At 49.1% G+C, this 25114-nt stretch overlaps 2 protein-coding genes across 6 annotated transcripts in view; one reads left to right on the forward strand and one right to left on the reverse strand.

Annotated features, from left to right (window-relative positions):
* Zfyve28 (zinc finger FYVE-type containing 28) overlaps positions 1-24223 on the reverse strand; it is a 91849-nt gene extending 67626 nt beyond the window's left edge. For both annotated transcript variants that reach the window (XM_031341042.1, XM_031341041.1), the window contains exon 1: positions 23796-24223. In XM_031341042.1, the coding sequence (XP_031196902.1) occupies positions 23796-23834 (39 nt within the window). In that variant the 5' untranslated portion in view covers positions 23835-24223. The remainder of the gene's footprint in view (positions 1-23795) is intronic.
* Cfap99 (cilia and flagella associated protein 99) overlaps positions 24091-25114 on the forward strand; it is a 46827-nt gene continuing 45803 nt past the window's right edge. For 3 of the 4 annotated variants that reach the window (XR_004110240.1, XM_031341045.1, XM_031341043.1), the window contains exon 1: positions 24091-24428. The gene's annotated coding sequence lies outside the window, so the exon portion shown is untranslated. Of the gene's footprint in view, positions 24447-25114 lie in introns of all 4 variants that reach the window. The other variant, XM_031341044.1, reaches the window with a different exon arrangement.

Consider the following 25114-nt stretch of genomic DNA (forward strand, 5'->3'; position numbering starts at 1 on the left):
AGAGAAGCTCTCTTCTGCCTGGAACTTTCAATGGGAATGCCAGCTGACCGTCCCAGGCTTCCCCTGTCATTTCTGGTGGATGACCTTAGGAATGACTCGATGGTGTTACATTTGCTAATTTCTGTTCCACTTTAAAGCCTCACCCTAGGGATACTCTACTCCATCCTGAGCTCTCCCTGGGGAATGCCCAGTGACAGCCTCCACAGGACTTCCCCAGTCAACTTCTGCTGGATGATTTAAGACTCTGATATGACAGTGTGGCTGTTCATTCCCTGTGAGCCTACTGCACTTGTCTCTGCTGGATGCTGCAAGCACCTGCTGTCATATTTTTTTCTATCGGCTGCTGTTCACTATTTATGCTTCTATTATACCAGACTATCCTTAGCAAACTCATTAATTGGAAACTGAAAAGCACAGATAGTGTATATCATTCTCTGGCCTACTCAGAACAATCCTACCCTGACAAGAATCAAAACAGAATCCTGGCTTTTCAAAAAAACGATGGAATTGGGAACAAGTCCTAGAATTCTACCATCTTGGGTAGGGACTCTGTCCTGATTATTTTTCGTTTACTATAAAATTGAGTGGTTCCAGCCCAGGGCATGGAACAAACTGTAAAATGGGCTTTCTAAAGGCCCAGCCTGGACAGCCAGACACACAACAGGGAAGACTGACTGGCTTTGACTAGTCCCAGGGGGACCCGCTATGTACCCCTCCTCATCTGCAGGGGCCCCAGAGACTCATCCCATGCCATCAATCCTTCCTCAGAACATAAGCAGATCTGAGCAGCAGGGAGAAAAAATGGATGACTGATGGCAACTGACAGGATCTGGAGAGGCCAGAACAGAAGCAGAGAGCAAAGAGGCCCACCGTGGACGGAACTACTTTTGCCTGCTGCCCACAAGGAACATACTATGTAGTCTCGGCTTGCCCTCGCAGGGAGCAACACCTCCTGCACTTCCCCACAGAAGTGGGCCCCTCACAAACTCTGAAGACAATGCCTGTGATGGAAGAACTGGAAAAATCCTTCTATTTCTTTTTCTAGTGCTCTTCTATACAAGTAAGATGTGATTGACACAAAATATTTTCTTTAATATAAGAAAACAAGGACTATCCACAAGCACTGCCATGGGAGAAAAAAAATGTACATCAAGAGGCACAACTGGAGAATCATTTTTAATGCACAGCGATGCACACTCTCTAAATTACACCTCTCAATCTGAGTCTCGCCAGCTCTCTGGACTACACTAATACACTAATACTACACTAATACTTTGGCTGCATGAAGCTTTATGTCATAGCAATGTTGAAACTGTGTACACGTATGTACATTTCTATGTGTATATATGTATGCAGGTAAGTGTGTGTGTGTGTGTGTGTGTGTGTGTGTGTGTGTGTGTGTGTGTGAACACTCATTCACTCTCCACTTTTAAGATTTAAGTTCTTTTTCTAATTACGTGTATGTGTGTGTGCCTCTATATGGTTATGTGCATGTGTTTGTAAAAAACAGAGAAGGCCAGAAGTGCTGGATCCCCTGGAGTTGGAGTTATAGGTAACTGTGAGTCTATAACTGATGTGGGTGCTAGACGCTGAACTCAGATTCTTCAAAGAGCAGTACACGCTCCTACCTGCTGAGCATCTCTCCAGCCCCATTCTCTTACTTTTAAAAAAAACAACAAACAAAAAACAAAAAACAAACAAACAAACAAACAAACAAAAAAAACAGGATATCTTACTGAACCTGGGGGTCACTAAGTAGGCTAAAGCAACTGGGCAGTGAGCACAGGTTTTAGCTTCTCCCTCCCCGGGCCCCGGGGCTGGAATTACAATCATAGCACCACTGTATGCAGGTCTATTGGTTTGTTGGATTGTTTCGGTTTTTGTTCTTTTGTTTTTTTTAGTGTGGGTGCTGGGAATAGAACTCAGGGTCCTCATGCTTTCAAAGAGAGGATTTTGCCAGCATTCTGCAACTGTGAACAGCCCTTCCCACATCCTCCCGCACCTACGGGCCGTTTCCTTAGAATACATTTCCAGAGGGAGTCTGTGACAGAAGGCACCTGTCAGAGTTGACTAGAACTCACTGACCCACAGTTGATCAGTCTGCACACTGGCACTTACATCTAACAGAGCTGAGGTTTGGTTGCTGACTATCCCCAAGCACCCAAGGGTTAAAGACTTAGTCTCCAGCGGGGAGGAGGAATCCTTAGGGGGTGGGGCTTAGGGAAAGGCATTTAGGTCTCTGGGGTATACCCTTGAAGGAACTGTGGGATCCTAGCATCTATCTTCCTTTTTGCTTCTCAGCTGAGGGAGTGGGGCCATCCACCACAATGTACAGCCTCACTGTAAGAATCAACCATGGGCACGGGACGGTGGTGGCACATGCCTTTAATCCCAGCACTTGGGAGGAAGAGGCAGGCGGATTTCTGAGTTTGAGGCCAGCCTGGTCTACAGAGTGAGTTCCATGACAGCCAGGGCTACACAGAAGAACCCTGTCTCGGAAAACCAAAAAAAAAAGAATCAACCATGGGGGCCAAGTATTAAGAGTATGTACTGAGGCCTAGCATCCACTCCAGACGTCTAACCATCTATAACTCAGGACTCAGCTAAATGACATTTCTGACCTCTGTGGGTACCTGTACTCACATACACACACATACATGCAGACACCTCAGTACTTAGAAGGTAGAGGCAGGCGGATCTCGGAGTTCCAGGTCAGCCTGGTCTACAGGACTAGTTCCAGGATATCCAGGGCTACACAGAGAAACCTTGTCTTAAAGAAAAAAAGCAAAATAATAACAACAACAACAAAAATTGTAGCTGGAGCCTCAACCATGAGCCAAAACTATTTATTCTCTTTATATGTTGGTTACTCTCAAGTATTTTGTTATAAGGGTGGAAAGTTTACTAACATGAGCAATATCCAAACTAGAAAACAGAAATCACGCTTGGAACCTAAAACAGCAGAGATTGATAACAAGGAAGAGGTAACAAAGGTGAAATAGAGTTCATAATTGTGAAAAGCCAGTGGGGTTACTGTCAGCAGGAAATGGCCTCAGCCTCGGCCTGGTGTGGCCCTGGATCCTGACTGCTCTCAGAAACCACCTTGGTCTCTAAGCTGTGCTTGAGCGGAGGAGGATGGTGCTACCCTAACTGCACCCTGGGCTGCAGTTTGCTCTGCACTGTGTGCATGAGGCCTGACTTGTGGAGGCTTTGACCTTTGTCTGTGTTTCCCTGCTGCATTCCTAAGTGGCCTGTGGTAGTTTCTGTCACTGTGATGGCAGTGTTGGCCTCTCTGACCCCTGTCTTTGAACTATGTGGTAGTTTTCTCCCAGTCTAAGCTGTCAAGACTCAAGATCCACTCTCAGGCTGCCTCTCCCACTTCCAACCCCATGTGTCTACAGAGCTCCTCTGCTCCACGAGAGAGATACTTGCCTAAGCATCTTTCTGTCATAATTTTGGTTTATTTTGGTACAGTGAGATGTTTAACCATCTAGAACATATTTTTCTTATAGAGCATGGTCCTGACTTGACCTTGTTTTTCCTCACAGATCAAGCACTGATTTGCAAGAAACCCAAACACTAGACTACAACGGGCTCCCTTCAATGTATATCCAACCCAGCAAGATGGACAGACACAGCTCATGTTGCCTCTGAGCCATGGAGAAAGCCTGTCTTGGTTTATCCTAGGGTGGTGCTGCAATAAGTTCCCTTCAAAGCCAGGAATAAATTTTTAAGATATCAAGACACATAAAACTAAGCCATTACAATGATATTAAACATAGATCCCATCAAGTGAGGAAAATGGAAACCTTTCACAAAGTCAACTCCCCACTTAGTCCCACAAGGTCACTCCTAATAATGCTGACTCCAAGCACAATTATCTCAGGGAATAAAATCTCAGTAGCAAAGAAAAAGGTCACAGACAGCAATGAGACAGCTCAGTCTCTCAGACAGGCTTTAAAGCTCCCTTCAGAAGAATGTTCCATGCACTTCCTACACAACAATGGGAGGGGCGCCTCTGAAGAGCAGGCCCAAGTCTGTTCTCAGCCGGCCTCCTTCCTGCTCATGAGACAGCTACATTTGGAGAAAGGCTTTGGGGGAGTGGAATGTCTCCTAAAATGACTGGTGGGCGGTAGGTATCACTAGATGTCCTAGATGTTGGGGACACTGGAGGTTTCAGAGATCAGTTCCCAGGGGTCAGATTGAGAAAGCTACAGAGAACCAGGCACCAGAACGGAACCATGCAGCAAGCGAACAGCAGCTGCTTCAACTCACAGTGTGGGTGTGCTTTATCCTTGTGCGTGCGTGTGTGGTGCTTGGGATTGAGTCCAGGACCTCATACATACCAGGCCAGGACTTCCTGGCTGAGATGCAGCCCCTCTTAAAACATGTTGTGAAGGTAAAGGTAACCATGAAGTACGGATCCTCATGTAGACAGGCCCCGGGCTGGTTCTTTCCCTGCTTGGAGTCATTTCATCCAGGAAGGCCGTCTCAGAACCGGGAGCAAACTTGAGGCCATCAAGAGGTGTTCAGTGCCACCCCATGATCCCACACAGCCATGTCCTGAAAGACCACTGACAGACCATATCCACCCCACCCACCCCGCCCCACCCACAACTCCACTCTCCACTGTCCTAGCTACTCTCTGCCCTTCTCTTTTCCCACTTTCTCCACCATCAAGCGCCACGTCGTTCCCACGAGCCACTTGGAGGTAGTTCTTTCCGGATGGCTGCTGTGGGGTGTAAACCACCCAAGGCTCCCTCAGCCTGTGTTCAGATTCATCATGCCTTTCCGTGCTCCGGGGTACTCCCAGGCAGGATGGAGGTAAGTAAACATGCAGTTTTCTGTTGTTATCTCTTTAAAAGACTTGTATTCAGTCCCTTGAGAAGGCGAGGCCACAGCATTGTTATTGGGCATACATCCACTTCTACAGGAGTTACAAAGCCAGAAAGTACTGTTTTTTTGTTTTGTTTTGTTTTGTTTTGTTTTTGTCTAAGGTCAACTATCACTAAGTTCAACCTTCTCTTTTCTCATAGCAGTGAATGCAAATAGCAAGGCCTACCATTTAAACTACCTTTAAGCATGTACTTCACTAATGTTAAACAGTTCACACCTTTGTCTAACACCCTCCCCAACCCATCTCCATCCTAAAATGAAACAGTTTCATTAAAGTGACTCCTCATCCCCATTCCCCCACCAGCCCTTTGCAACCTCTGTGCTCTGTGTCTCTACGGAGTTGTCCATTTTAATGACTTCATGAGGCAGTAAAAACTCTGTACATTCATTCTGTTGTTCACTGGCTTGAATCCAGTGCTCCCAAGGACTCCACAGTTATACAGTCAAGCCAGATGTTTAGGAGCCTACTGTGGAGTACTGTGGACGTAGTTCAGTTGATAGAATGCTTGCACAAGGCCCTGAGTTCAAACCCCAGCACTGCATAAGCCAGGACAGACAGTGTGTGCCTATAATCCTAACACTGGGAGGCGAAGGTAGAGCAGAAGTTCAAGATCATGCTTAGCTACATAGTGAGTTCAAGGCCAGCCTACTTGCTTTAGCCTTCGCGGCCTCCGAGGACCCATGCTGCCTGGGCTTCAGAAATGGCCATCAGATACTGTCAAAAGAAAGGAAAGAATGAATCAGGGGAGATGAGCGAGTGAATGAGGAAAAGACACTGATGTAGTCTGGATATGAAACGACACCACAGACTTCGCTACATCGTCTGCCACCAAGAAACTATACCCAACCACATGGGTATTTGGGACTATGGGATTGGATCCTCTGAAACCATGTGCCTGCCAACCGACACAAACTTCTCCTCCGTCTATTCAGCTATGTCGAGTGGTCACTACAAGGAGGAAAGCAGTGAGTACTAAAATGGAATACGCTTAGGGTCTGCTTTTTCTTCCTACCCACTTCTATGGCAACAGCTCCTCTTTCCACCCAGGTGAACGGGTCCCTGGGCAGTTCTTACGGGAAGGGCTTGCTACCCCAGGAGAATACAGTCCATCTGTCATCCTGAATATTTTGTATGCCAAGTAACAAATTGCCAGCCATCTTGCTGCTTGAAATGACCCATTTTATTAGGGCACAGCTCATGGGTCAGATGCCAGGTACCACATGCTCATGTGCTCTGCTCTGTGAGAATCTATGACAAGAAACCACATCCAGGTTCACTCAGCCAGGTAGCTGACAGAATCCAATACCGGGTGGTGACACCCATGAGGTCCCCTTGCTCGTGGGTGTCAGCAGCGTGTCTCTTGGCTGCTGATCCTCCAACATGCCTGTGATGTGCCCCTCCCTCAGCAGTGGCCTAACATGCTTCCTTTCTCTGTTCTCTACCCCCTGCTGGAGAGAGTACCAGTTCTGGTGGATACTGAGCTGGACTCACTGGATGGCTAAGAGGAGAGTACCAAGCCACAACATGAAGTTGGACCTAAAAGTCATCGCATACTTCAGGGACAAGAGAGCTAGAGTGTGGAATTTCAGGGGCCAGTTTTAACATGTGGTTCTCACACCCCATGTTCTGCCCTGCCCCATGAGCTCAGTTCTCTCTCTGTGCAAGCTGTCATTTTCCCCTCCTCGGGGTGATGTGCTATTTCCCTGAGGTTTTTCCATATCTTAGTGCAAGCAACAGTCCTCCCACTGCATCTAAGACTCTCAAGTGTATTATATCTTTAGCTTGTTTACAGACAAACAGCGTGTTTTTCTTCAGTGCTGGGTTCTATTTCCCATCACAACGCTTTGCATTTCTGGAAGCAAGAGCAGATCTGCACACTTGGCTCTGTTCCCCAGGCACCTATTCACGGTCTGAGGTGCTGAAATTGATGTTGTTGATGGGGTGGGAAACGGAGGAACAGAAAGACCAAGTTCTGGTCAAAGTTACACAGTGGCTCCTGGTACTTGTGGGTCTGATGGAGCAGGTCCTGCTCCCCGTTGTCCTGGGCTGTTCACCTCTCGTCCTGTGACAAGTCATCACACACTGACACCATCTTTCTGACAGCTCCTCACTGCAGCTTCTAGAAACATGTTACTAAGGGACTCAGGAAGGTCCGCGGTTAGAGAGGCTGCTTAACCAGTACAAAGCTTCCTTTTGAGAAGATGCAATGTGGAAAACTAGATTCTGAAGCTGAAGTGTAGCTCAGTGGTAGGACACTTGCCAGAGTGCATAGCACCCTGCCTCTAATTCCTAGCACAGAAGAAAGAATGAAGAAAAAAAAGGAGGAGAAAGAAGAAAAAGAAGTAAATTTTAGGCCGGGCGGTGGTGGCGCATGCCTTTAATCCCAGCACTTGGGAGGCAGAGGCAGGCGGATTTCTGAGTTCGAGGCCAGCCTGGTCTACAGAGTGAGTTCCAGGACAGCCAGGGCTACACAGAGAAACCCTGTCTCGAAAAACCAAAAAAAAAGAAAAAAAAAAAGAAGTAAATTTTATGTTACCTGGATTTCACTTTTTAAAGATTTATTTTCTTGGTCTGGAGAGATGGCTCAGCAGGTAAGAGCACTGATTGCTCTTCCAGAGGTCCTGAGTTCAAATCCCAGCAACCACTTGGTATCTCACAACCATCTGTAATGAGACTGGATGCCCTCTTCTGGTGTGTCTGAATACAACAACAATATACTTATGTATACAAATATAGATATAATAAATAAATATTTTTTAAAAAGGATTTATTTTCTTTTTTATTTATGAGTTATGTGTATCTGTGTAACTATATATGCCACATGTGCACGGGTGCCCATGCATGGATGCCCACATAGCCTAGGAGAGTGCATCAGATCCTCTGGAGCTAGAGTTGCAGGTAGCTATAAGCTGCCTGTGTGGATAATGGGAATCTAACGTCAGTCCTGCAAGAACATCAATGCTCTTAACCACTGAGCCAACTATCCAACTGTAAATTTTGTTTAAAAAAAAGAAGAAAACAACAACAAAGAAGTCCTAGATAGGAACATGGCTTTCCCTGTAAGGATGCAGCCTGGAGGAGCCGCCTCCTTTACAGCCCAAGTCGAAGTGTGGGAGCATCTGGCACCTCCCACCTTCCCCATGAATGAGCAGCAATCACTTCCCAGTAACCAAGCAAACTCCGTGATACAGTAGAAACAAACGGACAAGAACCAAAAGGTAGGAATCAGACAAGACAGTTACACCAGGCTCTTTTAATCCATATGTGCAGTGGGTATAATCATTTAGGAAAGAGACCATTTAAATTCAATGTTTACAAAGCTGGTCAGGACAGGTTTATCTCTTACAGTAGAAGAAAATAAACTTAGGCCTTTTAAAATTGTATTTTATGTATATGGGTGTTTTGCTTGTATATTATCTCTGTGTACCACACATGCAGTGCCTGAAGGGGCCAGAAGAGGGCACTAGATCTTCTGGAACTGGCGTTGTTACAGACAGTTGAGAACAGGCACGTACGTGGGTGCTGGGAATCCAGCCCTCTGGAAGAGCAGCCAAATGCTCTTAGCCCTCCAGTCCCAAATTAGGGCTCTTAATGAGACCATTTTTCTGTGTCTTACTGGTTCATGCATCTAAAAGGAAAATGTTTTTGAGACAGGACCCTGCTACCTAGTCCAAGCTGGCCTCAAACTGGAGAATCCACCTGCCTCATCCTCCCAGTAAACTGGAATTACAGGTGTGCAGCATCCCACATCACCTAAAATTATTTTAATACAGCTAAGACCCACAGCTCACACTGCATCATTTATAGCTTTCTTCCCTTCCCTGAACTCTTCACATAACTGTTATGGAGGGGAACGACATCAGGTTTCCTTAATCATTTTGTCAAAACGCCCACCTGGCATTCCCCTTACCCAATACTTAAACTGACATCATTGGAGCTTTGACCCGTCAGCTTAATGAGAGTCATGCATCACACACCTCGGCTGGAAGAATTCATGAAATGTGGATAAATGGGCCCAGTAGATCGATCCTGGCATTCCGAGAAGAGAGTTTTTAATGCCTTTCTATATTCAGCAAAAAGGCTCCTTTTGCTTCTGTCTTGGAAGGAAGCAAATTTACAGAGCTCCCCCTAAAAGGACCACAGGCTGCGTCCTTCTCACCACCAAAGACATCTCATTGATTAGAGCCAGTCAATTCTTTCTCATCTGCAGAGACTGAGAGCCCCTGCAGCTCCTTCACACAGGGCACCCAAAGCACTCCCTGGCAACTCAGTTCAGGGCACCCAGGGGCCCACAAAGATGCTCAGCACCGAGCACCCAGGGTTTCCCACAGTTCCTTGGCATTGGACATGCAGCTTGGGGAAGGATGTGGACTATCAGGTCACTTCTGCATAGCTGACCACCAGTCAAACACCACCTTGCTCACCTGCCTAATTACGGATAATGTTACTCTCTCAAAAGCTTGCTGTTTCTCTCTCAGTGCTGTGGACAACAATTATTTTTAAATCCCTGGCCTGGGAACTCCTTGGAAGGGAGGCTGCACGGGCTGAAGACACACTCTTTTTCAACTCTGCAAACAAGTTAAAGGTTGCAAATGTTCTTTCAGACCAGAGGCCTGAGCCCATCGGCCAACACTCAAAATGTTGGAACTCGCTCGGCCACGTCCACCCCGCCCGCCCTCATGCACCACCTCCCAATGCAGACTTCACCTGAGCCCAGCTCTTCTGGCCCCTCCAGACAGCTTGGTTGTTGCCATATGTCATCCATCCTAAAGTGTATTTTTGGTTGTTTTTAACTCTATAAAAAGGATGTCATGCGTATGCAATATTTTGAGGCTGGTGTTTTGCACTTACCACGATGCTGCTGAGACGTGTTCACACCCCATCCCCCTGTGACTCATACCACAGCCCAGCCTCAGGGTGGACACTCCATGGTCCTTCAGCCATGCCCTGAAAGATACCTGGGACTCCTGGGTTCTTACTATCCTGAGCAGGGCTTCGTGAACTCATGAACCCTAGTGTACCCCTGGAGGCAGAGCCAGCTCCAGCAGCTGCTGTTAATCAGCTGCGGCAAACTCTGTGCCTTAGAACAGTTGAGCATACTATCTCCTGTGTAGAAGACCAGAGGGCAGCAAAGCAGCCCTGGGCTTTCTCGTGCCACTTCCATTCACAGCAGGCAACAGTGTCTCTCTGGTCCTCCACTGTCCCACCTCCCCCTGACCCCCCCACCCCGTCTTCTACTCTCACTTCCCCCAACTACCATCAGACAATTGTAACTGCAGGACCTTCCCAATTAACTGGGGAAATCCCACGAACCAAGAGACACCAGGTTAGCGGCCACAGTTCCATTAGTTCACCTTCTATACAGTGTAACCTTCCACCATGGTCTCCAAGGATTTGAGAGGAGGATCTGAGGACCACGGTTATACCAGATGTAGCTGCACTGCACTGCTCTGCTCAGACCCCCAGGAGCCTGCCAGGCTCTCTAGGACCTGGCCTAAAGGACTTTGCAAGGCCAAAGGAACGGCAGGGGGACTCAATTGTGGTCCTGGGACTCTTCAAGCCACTGAGTTTCTTGTCCAAGGTGAGTGTGAGCAGAGTCAAACACCATTCAATATGAGGACTCTGTGCACCTGGTATACATAAAGATACCACATCTCCTATCAAAGGAGAATGCTTGTAAGCCAGCTCATAGCCCCAAGACTTGGTTTCTGGGTCCACGTAGACTCCTGGCATATGAGTGGTCACCACACAGCACAGGGTTTGAATCAGCGTCCTCATGCTGACATCCACCAAGGCACCAGGAGGCGCATACTCTTCTCTGCTCCTCAGACTGCCCAGCACCCACCATGGTAGTGGCACAGTACAGACACCCAGTGCCAAGGATATGGCAGGGCACCATGGTGGATAACTTTCCCGTGAACATTACAACTTCACTCAGCTGTGAAAAGCTATCTTCCTTCCAAGAAGTGGATGAAATTATGTGGCCTCTCAGTGTGAGATACCATCTGTGCAGAGCTGGGAAGAATCCAGCACTCCTAGTCAGCTTGAAATTCCCCTCTTCACTCAGATATGATCACACCAGCTCTGACCTGGAACCCCCCAATTAAATTACATACACGGCACAAACACAGTGGAGCAGATTCTGATCCGTCAGATTCTGAAGGGCTGTCATTGAGGCAGAATCAATAGCACCAGCAACGAGGAGAAACCCAACAAATGAAGTTCTCAAGCCAGAGCTGCTATCAGAAAGATAGCCGCTTTGTCACAGTTTTTATAGAGGGACCCATGCGCCTGATGGAAAATAGCCACAGGAAGACAACAAGCAAGTGACATGGAGAGGGAGCAAGTGGGCAGATGGTATCAGCCAGCCAGCACCAGCACTGCTGAAGAGGCACATGGATGAAGGCTAGATGTCAAAACAAAAACAACAACAAAAATTTATAGAACTTGCCAGGTGTATGACATACACCCTTAATCCATGACAGAAGTCCTGGCAGTGCTGAGAGAGGTCCCCCAAGTGCTCTAGGATCCCTGACATGGCTTGGCTTGGGGGCCACCTGGGAAAGACTTTATAGGGACACTCAGAGCTAGGGATTCTCAGCCTTGCCATTCCCACTACTGGGAAACCACCCAAAACCAAACTGGTACCCACAAGCACGTCAAAAAATTCAGGCATCAGAGGGACCAGTGTTCTCTAAGGGCTCCATCTGACCCATGAAACCCATTCCCAGTCTACCCAGCTCAGAGCCCTGGCCGATTAGACTCAGAGAACAGCTTTAGCACAAAGCTGGCTGTTCCCAGGGGCCAGTGTACAGCTGCTGGAGTAGAGGGTAGTCCTTGGGTCTTCTGGGAGCCTCTGTGTTTGGTTCAAAGCATGAGGGATCTGTCTGTCACCTTGCAGCAGAGGAAACTGAGACCTTCAACTCTATTCAACTTTCGGGAATCCCAGCAGCCTTGGAAAATGTAGCTACTCCTGATATCTACTCACAATGCTGAGACAAAAGCCTAAAGTTATCAAGACCACAAAATAACAGGCACCCAACAGAGCAAAAAGTCCTGTGGTCACATCAGGAGACAGGTCTCAGTACTGAGTAGCCACTAAGAACTAGATGTGGCCGTCTCTCTCCAAACACAGGTTCAAACAGGAGGAAGGAATGCTTATTCTTGATCTGCCACACTCAATAGCTGATCTGATAAACTTCTGCCGGCTGTCAGGTCAGCCTGGCCTTTCCAGACACTTCAAGTTGACAAAAGAGGCTGTAAGGTCAACATCAGTGAGTATTCCAGCAGTGACAAGGACAGGTGACCCCAAAATGCTTGTGTAGAGCATGTCTACACCAAAGACCTTGCTCCCCGGAGCTCCTAGTGTTGTAACCAACACTACAAACTAGTGTTTCTAGTGTTGTAGCCAACACCCCCACCCATCCACTGTTAGGGAAGGGCTCCTGCATGGTAGCCCCATCTGCAACCGGTCAATCAAAAGTAGAGAAGTCTGGTCCAGCTGCGGGCTAGCCTGAAGAGTCATCTCAGCTTCTAGAAACTACTGGGTCAGCTAAGGCCTCCCTTAAGCCTGCACTGGAGCCCACCTTTCATTATTCCCAATCTTGCCTCCTTCCCTTCCAGGAAAGGCTTCAGCAAATGTCCTGCAGGCCAACCTCCCTCCCAGAGCCAGCTCCCCAACAAGGCCAGTGACCACACATAGAAAGACACACAGACACACAGACGCACACGCACATGTGCACCAGGTTTCCAGGCTCTGTAGCAGGCAGGCAGCTTGCACCAGGTTTCCAGGCTCTGTAGCAGGCAGGCAGCTTGCCAACATTAACAAAGGCTCACTCCCTTTGTTTAGGGAAATGACAAGCAAGTCATCTCTTTCCACCACTCTGTAGATCCCAGGGATCAGCTGCAGCCTACGGCTCACAGTAGGATTTTGAAACACCATCTAAGAGTCTGGCCAGGTGGGCTAGCTTTGCTCACAGTTACAACAGCCAATGCATGTGTTGTTAGTACACAGCACTGCCGCTTCCTCTGATTCGCACAAGCTCTGCTTGTGCTGCCCTGTCCCTTCCTTGCTGCTTCAGTTGATGGCATCTTCCTGCTCTCCTTTCCTTCTCTCCTGAAGTTACCGGACCCATTATCCCAGTCCTTGCCCTGCATTAATTCATACAATAAAATCATGGTCTGCAGTCAGCCATCTTAGACATCCCACACCTGCTCACACCCATCAGGCCTTCATCTCATTCTTGAGAGGCAGGGCTCCCATCATTCCACACAGCAACTGCTATTTGGTTCTGCCCACATGCACTCAGGCATCCCTGCCCATCAGCACTTCTTGCCTCCCACTCCTTCCTTCTGACTTTGATTTCTTTTGGAGACTATTTTCCAGGGCTTTTTCAGCAAGGATTTGGGGGTGGTTACTTTTTTATCTTCATCTAAAATTGTCTTCCATTCCAGTCTTCTTTCAAAACTACAGCTTAGCTGAAACAAGGACTCCATTCCTCTAGCCCAAAAAGATCTTGTCCATGGACCTCTGGGCCTCCAGTCTTTACCCATCTCATCTGTTAACACAAGAGGAGACAGACTTTTACCAGCCCAGCATTTTAATCTGGCTCCTTAGATTTCTGTGTTCTGCAATGTGAGGGTTTAGGTATGGGTAGTGTCCTCCAAGCATCTATGGCAACTGAAAACTTGGGAGATGGGACTTTTAAGAGGTGGGACTTGGTGGGAGGTCCTTAAGTCACTGGGACCACTGACAGGAGAGTTGGAGTAGAAATTCCTGGTTTCTTTGAAAACTCAGTTATGTCATATGATATTTTTTACTGGGGCAGACAGATAAAAGGATGTTTTGCTAAAGCAGACACAGGTGAGAGGATGCATGATGTTTAGAAAGAATATAAATATGACCCCGCAGACAGTGGGACGAGGCTCAGGCATTGGTTTGCCTTGTTCTGCCCCACAAATCTTCGCTGACAATGCTTTTGTATTGGTTTACCTTATGTTGCGTTGCTGATCTTCACTTCTTGTGAATTCATAAAGAGTAACTCACCAAAGAACTTCTTGTGATATCCTTGTGATACCTCACAAGTCAATCTGAAGGGGACATTTTCTCATTTGAGGTTCCCTCTTCCCAGATTACCCTAGCTTGTGTCAAGCGGACAAAACTAAACAGCACAGACTTAAACCTCCAAAACTGTAAGGCACATAAGCCTCTCTCTCTCTCATTCTCTCTCTCTCTCTCTCTCTCTCTCTCTCTCTCTCTCTTTTGGTTTTTCAAGACAGGGTTTCTCTGTGTAGCCCTGGCTGTCCTGGAAGTCACTCTGTAGACAAGGCTGGCCTCGAACTCACAAATCTGCTTGCCTCTGCCTCCCAAGTGCTGAGATTAAAGGCGTGTGCCACGTGCCACCACTGCCCGACTAAGCCTTGTCTCTTATGACGCTGCTTCGTCTTACCCACAGTCTCACTCATGGACCCGCTTGGTACCACTTATCTATCTGGGATGTGGGCTTCCCAAACTCCATCACTCACCTTAAGAAACTCCCAGTCACAAGCTAAAGCACCTCCTCCTCCACTCTGTTCTCTCTCCTGAAATCCCGTCCGACACACTCTGAAAGGGCTCCCTGACACTAACCTCACATCCCTCTGCCTAAGCCAACACTCCAAGTGCTTCCCAGGCTATTTCTGTGTACACACATGTATTTTGGTGACTGGCAGCCCCGACTGACCCAGTGAGGACTGGCCTGTGAGTGCCACCACAGTGATGCTGAGCTGTCATCACAGTGATGCTGTGCTGTGTGATTTCCATGCTGAGCTTGGGATGCGCAATGCCACCTTTGCTCTGCTACCCAAAATCTCCCTTCAGAAGACCAGCATGTACACACAGACCCTGGGCTCCATTCCAAGTACTGGAGGTGGGCGGTGGGGGAATCTCAATTGAGCTTCCAGCAGAATAAGAGACCACAGAATGTTACTCCAAAGCCACCTTACCAGCCTCATGGTCCTGTGATGCCTAGCTCCTGTCCAGCCGAAGCTTCACTCCCTGGGTGTGCTGCCCAGCCAAAGCTTCCATAGGACATACACACCCCCAACCTATGTCACCAGCCTTGGGCTTTAAATCTAGAGGACTAACCTCACTCCTGGATCTAGAGGACTAACCTTCTCTCCTGCCAACTTAGTACTTAGAACCTGTCTGAAGTGAAATTTCTGATTGTGTCACGTGCTGCTTTCCTGAAGCAAGACCCCTGAGAGGACACATGATATTTGGAGAGAATATAAGTAGGACCCAACGGACAGCGATGGCACGCTTGCATAGCTAGCCTTGCAATGCTTTGCTGGCCTCGCATGTTCGCTGATCATCACTTCGTTGAGAGAGGCACAGCAGAGAACGTCTCCTGGCATTCCTGCTGGTTCTCATCACTGTGCTGACTCATGATGATTTGGTGGAGGCCTGGCTGTTTCGGCTGGATCATGCTACCACTGCTGATTTGTGTCTGGACTACTGGTGTCCTGACAACAGAGATTGGAATTGCCCCTCCCCCACCTCAAAACGACTTCTAAACAGGTCTACACCCCCATTGTCCTATTTACCACCTCTTCCTCCTTACATTTGGATGGTGGGATAGAAATATGGTCAAAGCATTTGAGAACTCTTAATAAAACAGATTTTGAAAATTCTAAGCCTATACCTGTCCTGTGCTTTTTCCTCATATTTGAGACAATTTGTGGTGGGGCTGTCCATCTGAAATATCTACCCCAGGGTCAGGAGCCAAGTCTATTCTTTCCTTTTACCTCCTTTCAAAGGTACTGCCTGGCCCCTCAAACATGCCAGTTCAAACTCCAACTCCTGCCCTACCAATCAGCTCCTCCATGCCTCCCATTCTACAAACAGTATCCCTAACCTTCCCCTTCCACATCGAGGCCCCACCCATCCCTGCCCATGCTCCCCATCCATCAGGAGCCACCAACTGTCCCTGCACTAACATCACCGTCCCCAACTGCCAGTCCTGCTCCTTTCACCCGCAAGGCTTGAATGGTCCCCAAAAGCAGAGCTGACACCTCTGTGGTCCCCACCTCATCCCCAGTGCTCCAGACACAGAAAGCCATTCAGCCAGACCCACCTACATCTCAGGTGCCCGCTGCAGTGAGGCTCTGAGCCCTTTGCCTTCATTCTGCTGACTGCTGAAGAAGTCTGTCCTTCTGCTATCTCAGCTGAAGGGCCACCTATGTGAGGCTTGAGGCCCACAAGACCCAACAACCCCCAGATTTCCTAGGGAGCCAGCACCCTCCATTCCCGCCCTACTTGCTGACAAACTGCAATAGAGTTAAGCTACACTCAGTGGAGCAACTTATCGATGGGTGTGGTGGTAGAGATTTGATGGAATTAGCCCACAACAATCAATCCAAGACACACCATCGGTGCACTTGAATCTTTTAGAAGCCCCGGGTGAAGGGCCACAGGTGTCCAAGCAGAAAGAGAAGATACATAGGGATGCAAAGATCCTCCTCCGAGTTGCTACGGTGACCTGTCCCCATCAGGGGTGGCAGGGATTGTTTTCAGATGAGTGGATGTCAGCTGGAAAACTGGAACAGCTAGCACTTCAAGAACCAAGACCCTGAATACCTTTACCCTGGTTATCTATTAGCCTCAAAAAGTGTGACAGGGCCAGGCAGTGGTGGCACACGCCTTTAATCCCAGCATTTGGGAGCCAGAGGCAGGTAGATTTCTGAGTTCGAGGCCAGCCTGGTCTACAGAGTGAGGTCCAGGACAACCAGGGCTATACAGAGAAACCCTGTCTTGAAAAAACAAAACAACAACAACAAAAAAATGCTACAGGGCCAGCAAGATGGCTATGTGAGAAAGTGTCCTGTCCTGATGACCTTCAGTCCCAGGGACCTACACTTACCAGCTGACAGACACTTACTATTGTGACAGACTATTGTTGAATAGCGGACAAATAGGCCATTTACTATTTGTAACGCTGATAAGAACAAGGATGTAGTTTGTATAAGAGCCTAACTGGCATTTATGTAGTTAATCATGATCATAGATGGTTTCTTAGTCGTAATATTCCTAAAAATAACTGGAACACTCTCACACGCTGACTACCTCCAAACTCCCTAAGAAGACAGTGCAGCACCCTGTCTGCTTGGCAAGCGGAGTGGGGCTCAGCTAGAGAAACTCACCACAGCTGAGACACAGTACTGGCTATGTGGAACTGGGAGGACATCCACTCCCTGCCACCACCACCCTGCCTCCACCCAGCATGAAAACAATGAGAAATGGAAGGGCTTCAAATACAGTAAGGGGAAAACCACCCATTCATCTGATCCCACTGCTCTACATAAATTACCATAATGGAAAATGCTCCATTCTACTTCTCCTTCATCTATTCAGATCACTTGAAAAAAAAAAAAAAACCTATTCATTTTTGTCTTTCCCCTTTAAACACTTGGATTGCCCATCAATATCTAAGTTTCTTTGCAACCCAACTGTGGAAAGCACAAAAGTAATTGTCTTGCCAAAGGGAATCCATACAAGAGCTGACAACAGCCACACTTCCTGCAGAAAATAGGACTTTGCTAACATGCAAAGGACAACGCCGGTTTCAGTTTCAGCTCTGAGGTTTGACAGGCCATTCAGCATGGCTATGGGCCTGCATCAAGCTCACTTGTCCTTTCCAAGACATCATTTGTAAAAATGAAGTCCACTGGGATAGTTCTAGTTCTAAATGTTAACAACAACAACCCAAACCTCTGTGTTTCATCAACAGAAGTCTGTCTTTCCCACCTACCTAGCATGGCCAACCAGAGATTAGTGGAATGGAAAGAAGCTAAGTCTCAAGCTATCACTTATACCAGATTCCTTCCGTTAAGACCTGCCATCCTGTGGCTCCAGGGTCCTACCCTAGACCCTGAGCCTCCAGCCACCAAGCAAGGGACACAAGCCATCGGAGGGTGACCTGAGAGGCTTGGGACCAAGCTTGGCAAGATGGCCCCGTTGCTGTCTTGGTGGCTGCCTTTCAGCCCTAGCCTAGCCATCCCAATAACAGGAAGGCAGTACCTGGATAAGACAATACTTGGCAGCCAGCACCCTCACCCTCAGAAAAAGGAAGAGCAGTGTGGGTTTCATGTGCTACAGGTCTCCATGGCTAAGTCCTTTAGGATTCCTTCCTTAACGTGTACCGAGGTCTGCTCTCAGCACTAAGAAAAAGAAGGGCAGGGCAATGTGCAACTGTGGAGACTTTCAGTCTCACAAGGACCTGACAGAAGCCAGCTGAAGGCTCTCAGAGCCTCTGGGGCTCCTGCAATGAGGCCACACCCTCTTATCCTACCCATGAATTCTCTTGACACTGGCAGCAATTGGGGCTGAGCTACCATTATGGGCCTTTACTCCCAACAACTCTGCATGGCAGCTTCCACTTCCACCTGACAGCTAGGGGAAACCAAGGCACAGAGCTGAGAGGGATGGGTAAAGGACCCCCACCCAGGCCCTAGTGGAGGAAGCCCGTGCTGCCTTGTCTCTGGCCCCAGTGCTATATAGTCACAGAAACCATGAACAAAGACTCGGGATAACTTAAAATGAGAGAAAAATCTTGTCATTCCCAGATTCTAAGCATCTGTTTCTCTTTGAGCTGGGGTTCGTGCACTATCACCTCTGCAGGGCACAGAACACACCTGCTCCACGTAGCTGTCAGTGCCGACAAGCCGAAGTTCGCTGCACTGGTGGGTTCTTAGGTGTACATCTCTGTACTGATATGAGAAGCATCGCTGCTATCCTAGTAGTTTTCAGTACAGGCACTAAGGTCACCTTAAAGGTCATCTCTCCTCTACAGGCTGAATGGATGTAACCACTGCCCCATATGGTGTTGGGCAGGGGTGTTGGCACACCCCCGGCTCCCTTCCCCCACGTGACCTTCCTGGATGCCAACTCCAAATATCAATTAAGTGGAGCTTAGTCCTTCCAGCTATGACTCGCCCATTTAACAGAAATCGCATCACACATTTCCAGTAATCCTGCTGCACTGTTGGGGAATGGAGCCCAGGCACTGACAAAGTCCCTCAGAAACCAACACTGGTCCTGCCTGCTATGCTGCCTCTCGGTCACCCTGCAGCTTTACAACAGGAGCTGTGAGGCTCCACACTCCCTACTACAGAAACCACAGGAAAGCCTGGGAAATGAGACCAGCTTCTTGCTGGGAGCCCTGCATGGAGGAGGCCTAAAAAAGCCACTTTAGGCTCCCTAGCTGGCCCTAGAACAGCCGGAGAATGCTGAGTCTGAAGAAAGGGCTCTGGAAGGGGTGGGAGATGAAGGCAGGTGATGGGAACAACTACCCTCTGCCCCAACTCCAGACTTGCCCCCACCTACCACTGCGATTCCAGGTACCACACAGGTTGGCCATTAGTCAAGAAGCATGGGGTGGCATGGAGCATGTAAGGAGGAAGCTGGTTAATGAAAGGCAGCCAGTAGGATGGTCTGTGGCATTTGAGTAAGAACTTGAAAGGCCCCTGACTATGGATCTGGATCCTGGCCAACTAAGACTATGAGATATGGCAGTAGGTAAAGAGTTTGTTGGGCGACCGTGAAGTCCTGAGTTTGGTTTCCCAGCATCACATAAAAGCCAGGTAGAGCACTGAACATCGGGAATTACGCTGCTGGGAGGAGGGGGCCAAGAGGGTTCCCATGGCTCTCTGGGCAGAAAGTCTGGTCAAAACATCGAGTCCAGGTTCACTGAGACACTGATCTCAAAAAACAGAACAGAAAGCAGTCAAAGAAGATGCTCAAGGTCAACATTTGGCCCAAACACACACACACACACACACACACACACACACACAAAAGTTAATTAATTAAAAGGGCTGGCAAGATGGCTCAGCGTGAAAAGATGCTTGCCACTAAGCCTTGAAGACCTGAATTCTATCTCTGTATGTCACATGGAGAAAGGAGAGAACCAAGTCCTGAAAGTTGTCCTTTGACCTCCATGTGTGTACCATGGCAAGCACAGACCCCCCCGTCCCCGCACAATAATTAATAAATAAATAAATACAAGTTTTTGGTTTGGGGGGTTTGGGGGGTTTTTTGCTTGTTTTTTTGTTTTTTTGAGACAGGGTTTCTCTGTGTAGCCCTGGCTGTCCTGGAACTCACTCTGTAGGCCAGGGGGGCCTCCAACTCAGAAATCTGCCTGCCTCTGCCTCCCAAGTGCTGGGATTAAAGGCGTGCGCCACCACCGCCTGGCAAGTTTTTTAAAAAAAACTGTTTGTTAAGAGAAAAGACAGCCACCAAGTCTCACTGGCTTCCCTTGGTGAGGGCCATCTCACCTGTAACCTGAACCCTAAATGTTTGCAAACAGTATCTCCACATCACACAGTGAAGGACTGCAAGGAGACTCCACCAAAGCAAAGGAGTGGCACGCAGGTCAATAGCCACCTCCCTGGGAGTGGTTTGGAGCTGAGATAAGAAGGCTCTTTATGGGGTCTATGTCTAAGTGCAGAAACTAAACACCACATCCACCATTCCCATCCCCCTGACAAGCAGAACCACCTGCCAATCAATTCCTCCTTAAAGACAGAAAGCACAAATGCACCTCCATGCACATCAATGGGCTTTCCTATGACAGCCAAGAATTCCAGCTCTGGCAGGGTCTCAGCCTAGGGTTTTATCCTTCCTCCCTCTTGGTATCACCCAGGTCAGTCAGAGAAAGCTACAGCCAAGCAAAAAAAAAAGCTTAGACCTTTGTTTCAAAGAAGGTCATCAACTGCCTTACTTTTCTGACACATACATTCTTTCTGAGAAAATCTTTGCCTGCACACTCTAAGCAATATGGACAGCTCAGCCTCTGCATCTTTTCCTCACAGACGCCAAATCCAGAATAACAGGAATTTGATAGTGCTTCATCAAGGGGGAAAAAAAGCTATTCAAAGGCCAACTTTAAGAAAATCAATGAAAATATAATGCTTTGACATGCCATTTTAACATTATATTATTCACGGGGTATGTTTTTCCTCCAACTCAAATAGTTTTTAGTGCTTTCAAAACCAAAATTTTTGTCATTTAGAAAATAATCTAGCCGGGCAGTGGTGGTGCACATCTTTAATCCGAGCATTTGGGAGCCAGAGGCAGGCAGACTTCTGAGTTCGAGGCCAGCCTGGTCTACAGAGTGAGTTCCAGGACAGCCAGGGCTATACACAGAAACCCTGTCTCAAAAAAAACAAAAAGAAAAAAAAGAAAAAAGAAAATAATCTAAGCATTTCCCATTGCTTCTTTGAACTGTAGAAATAACAATATTTCTCAAAATATTTCCACCACAAGTTATGAACATGGTCTGTATGTGTTCAGTCTTAAAGCAAAGCAGCAGTTACGTTTAACTGTTATTTAAATAGTGTATCTAAATAGGAAGTGAAAGGGGACCACGTCCAAAGCAATCTCCCTACGACAGCACCACAGCTAGCATTTAACTCTCCCAGGCCTAGAACCATCTCAGGACCAACTCTCAACTCACTCGTGCTAAAATATGTTCAAATAAGTAGGAAGGAGAAACATAATCGCTTCGTAATTGGAGGCAAAAATCTAAGCTTTGGTTTGAAAAATTAAAAACTACTAGGATGACATAACACAACCCAAATGCTTCAAACAATCAAGGCACTGAAATTCAACGACAGATCTCAAACAAGAGATGTCTTACGATTAGACTGACCACAGGGCATCAGCTCCAGGGACAGTCATGGCCTCCTCAAGATCTCAGACAGAGATGTGGCTCGAGTCCAGAGGTCAAGGACAGTTTCAGACAGCTTACTGAAAAATGACAATGAGAAAGAGGACAGCTGGGGGGGCGGGGGGGAGACAGTGAGGAATCTAACCTAACCTATCTCTTCCCTTCTAAAAAGTACATGACTCTGGGCTGAATCACCCAAAGTTACTAACTCAGCCCTCCACTTGCCATGGTCTGCACCTAGAAAACAATCGACTGCTGAACAGGGAACGTTATGGACATGATACTTAACTCTGGGGCACAACAAAGGAAGGCCACTGTGAATTGGGTATGTGTAGGCGCTGCTCCTTCCCTTCCAACAACTGAGGAGGGCTGCAGAACGCACCTTTTCCACTGTGGCACTGCTGAAAATGGCACCTGGATGCCCAAGCGCTCCGCAAGCATTCTGAGAAGACAGGGGTGTAGCTCCACATGCAAACAGTCCCCCCTGCTCCCTGACATTTGTTATTGAAAAAGTAAATCCCATCCCTGCAATGACTTTTTCAGCACTGAACTTGTTATGTTGTTGCTGTTGTTGGATTTTGTTTTTCTTGCACTAAAAAATTCACTCAATAGGGGAAAAAAACACTCATCGTACAGATAAGCAGGGCAGCCGCTAGCAGACCCACTAATCAACAGCAGGCAGGACTGAGCACATTGAAGAGATTGCAGCACAGAGAGGGCCCTACGCCTAGGGCGTGGCTAAGGGCAAGCAAGACTCAAACCACACCCATCGCAAGGGTCGCAAGGGTTCCCACACACAACCCCCCAGCATATTTGCCCAGTACCCGGAACACAGGAGCTCGAACCGCTGCTGCACCAGCGTACAAGAACCCAGAATACCTTCCGGCCAGTCCAAGGCTGATCAAGGGCGGCCCCATGCTTTGTAAGCCTTCACCCCAACACTCTCTAACCCGAGGAAAAACTTCCTGACCTCGGCAGACAAAAGCCATAAGAGTTTCAGGTCCCTGAACGTCCCCCAAACCTCGAATGCCAGTCTTCCAAACAGACCAGCTGTCTCTCCAGAATACTCGCCCTACCCCGAGAGACCTCACAGAGTCTGGGACAGAAACCCTAAGCCAAAAAATGTGGCAAGTCACGGCGGGAGAAGGGTCAGTTCCTTGGGTGGGCCAAAGAAAAGGAGGCCTCTGACTTCGGAGACACCAGCACGCAGTCGCTGCACTGCTCCCGCCCCTAGTCTTTGCAGTGACCCCACCCAGGTCGTGACCCTTTGAAGACCTCCAGCGTTGGCATCCCCTGACTCCGCCAACCTGCAACGTGCAGCTTTAGACGCCGCAGACGCATACTGGATCTTCTCTGGATCCTAGCTTTGCATCGCCCAGCGGCGAGCAGAGCGCACCGGGTCCGGCTCTCGGCTGCCAGCCCCAGGCAGGCAGCGGGACGCAGCGCCCGCAGTGCGACTGGCGCGGCTGCCGAGGCGCGGGGCGCGCCGCCGGGACCCGAACTGGCTAGTGAATCGCACCTAAGGTCGGCAGAAGCTGCAAGCTCCAGGAGCCTCACCCGGCGACTGGGAAGAGAAGTAGTCGGAGATCCAAAAGGGTGCAGGCAGCTACCGGACCAGGCTAGGGATGCGAACTAGACCAAGATCCAATTAGTCCGGTTTGGGATAGAGGATCGAACCGCGGCGTGAGAGACTTCACAGATACGGGAAGAAGGGGTCTGACCAAAGCCTAGGGGTTGGAGAAAGGGGAGTGAGAAGGTCGGTGCATATGGAAGGAAGGGTGGGAGACCCACTACCCTAGGCCAGAATAATTGTGGTGCGAAAAGATGAAAGCGCATTTGCGATGAGGCAAGAGGGAACCAAGAGAAGTAGAGGGTCTGAGCACGCAGGCTGGGACCGCTGGGTGCGATCTGGGGCCCATCTAGTACCCAGACGAGGAGAAACACGACAGTACACGCAGGGCAGAAAGAAAGAGCCCCGTCTGATACTGGAAAAGAACAGTCAATGCGCGGCAGGTACATGGTCTGTCCAAGTCGCGGAATGCACGGAAAGGCCATCGCATGAGCTGGAGAAAGAGATTCATACAGGGCCAGGGAAACGAGGTCTGTCTTATCAAAGAGGGACCTTCAGGGTAAAGGAACTGGAGGGGGGAAAGCGCAACGCCGGGACACGGTCCGCAGCTGGAGCCGCTCACCTTGGGTTTGTACAGCCACTTTCGGAATCTGTTCATCATCGCCGCGCCGGCCCCGGCCACGCTCCGGGCGGCCCTCGCCCTCTGCAGCGCTGCGCCCGGGTCCGGCTGCGAAGCGGGGCGGACACGCAGGCAGGGCCAGGACCTGCCTTAGCAAGCAGATCCCGAGCGCTGTGCCGAGCGCCTAGCAGCTGGCTGCAGGTGCGCGGGGCAGGTGCGCGGCCGGAAGGATGCTCAGCGAGCTGCGCGCGGCCGACCCAAACCCGCGAGCGGGCGGGCGGGCGCGCGGAAAGGCGCGGGCACAGGGCGCGCGGAGCTTCACGGCGGGCGAGCACCCGGCGCCTCCGCTAATCAAGACCGCACATGCGCCGGAGGCGCCGCACGCCCCCAGCCCGTCGAAGTGGATGGGGTGAACCGGGCGAGGCCTCCAATCCCCGCCCAGCGCCACGCCGTACCCCACCCGGGACGCGCACCAAAGGAGGGAGGCTCAGGACTACAGGTCCCGGCGCCCACCGCGGGCAGGGCCTGCGCGGCGTTGCTAGGTGACGGCGCCTAAACGACGCCTAGGCGATCTGCGGCGCCTGGAGAGAGGACGCGGGGGCAGGTGGAAGCCTAAGGAACCCAAGGGGCCTGCAGGTAGGCGGGCAGGTTAAGGTGAGGTCCGCCATAGGGAGCCAGGCACAGGCCATCCTCACGTCTTCTCGCTAACTCCAGTTCGCCAATCTTTGCTGATTTTCTGGCCTTAGCGGGCTACCTCTGCGCTTTTATTCCCACTTCCTAAAATAAGGAAAGTAGGGTGCTTTCCACCACCTCCGATTTAGTGTCTCTCTCTCTCTCTCTCTCTCTCTCTCTCTCTCTCTCTCTCTCTCTCTCTCTCTCTCTCTCTCTCTCTCAACAGGTGACCCAGATAATTACCTCTTTTTGTTTGGTTGGTTGGTTTCAAGACAGGGTTTCTCTATGTAGCTCTGGCTGTCCTGGAACTCACTCTGTAGACCAGGCTGGCCTCGAACTCAGAAATCCGCCTGCCTCTGGCTCCCAAGTGCTGGTATTAAAGGCGTGTGCCACCGCTGCCTGGCCAGATGACTACCTCTTAATACAGTGTGTGTACCCTCTACTGCCCAAGCAGCTCCTGCATCTTCCCTTGACCCCTCAGCCCCGGACCTGCTCAGCTTTGTAGCCTGCTTCTTACTCCTTATAAGCTGCTCTCCACCCATTTCTGTGTAGTTCCAGGCAGCCTCATGGTTTTACAAACAAACATTTTTTTTTCCTCCAGCCTAAATGCTGGGATTCAGACCTGTTTGCCTGTTCTTCACTATTTGTCC

This window comes from Mastomys coucha, unplaced genomic scaffold (genome assembly GCF_008632895.1).
Source record: "Mastomys coucha isolate ucsf_1 unplaced genomic scaffold, UCSF_Mcou_1 pScaffold22, whole genome shotgun sequence".
In the NCBI taxonomy this organism is placed as follows: Eukaryota; Metazoa; Chordata; class Mammalia; order Rodentia; family Muridae; genus Mastomys; species Mastomys coucha.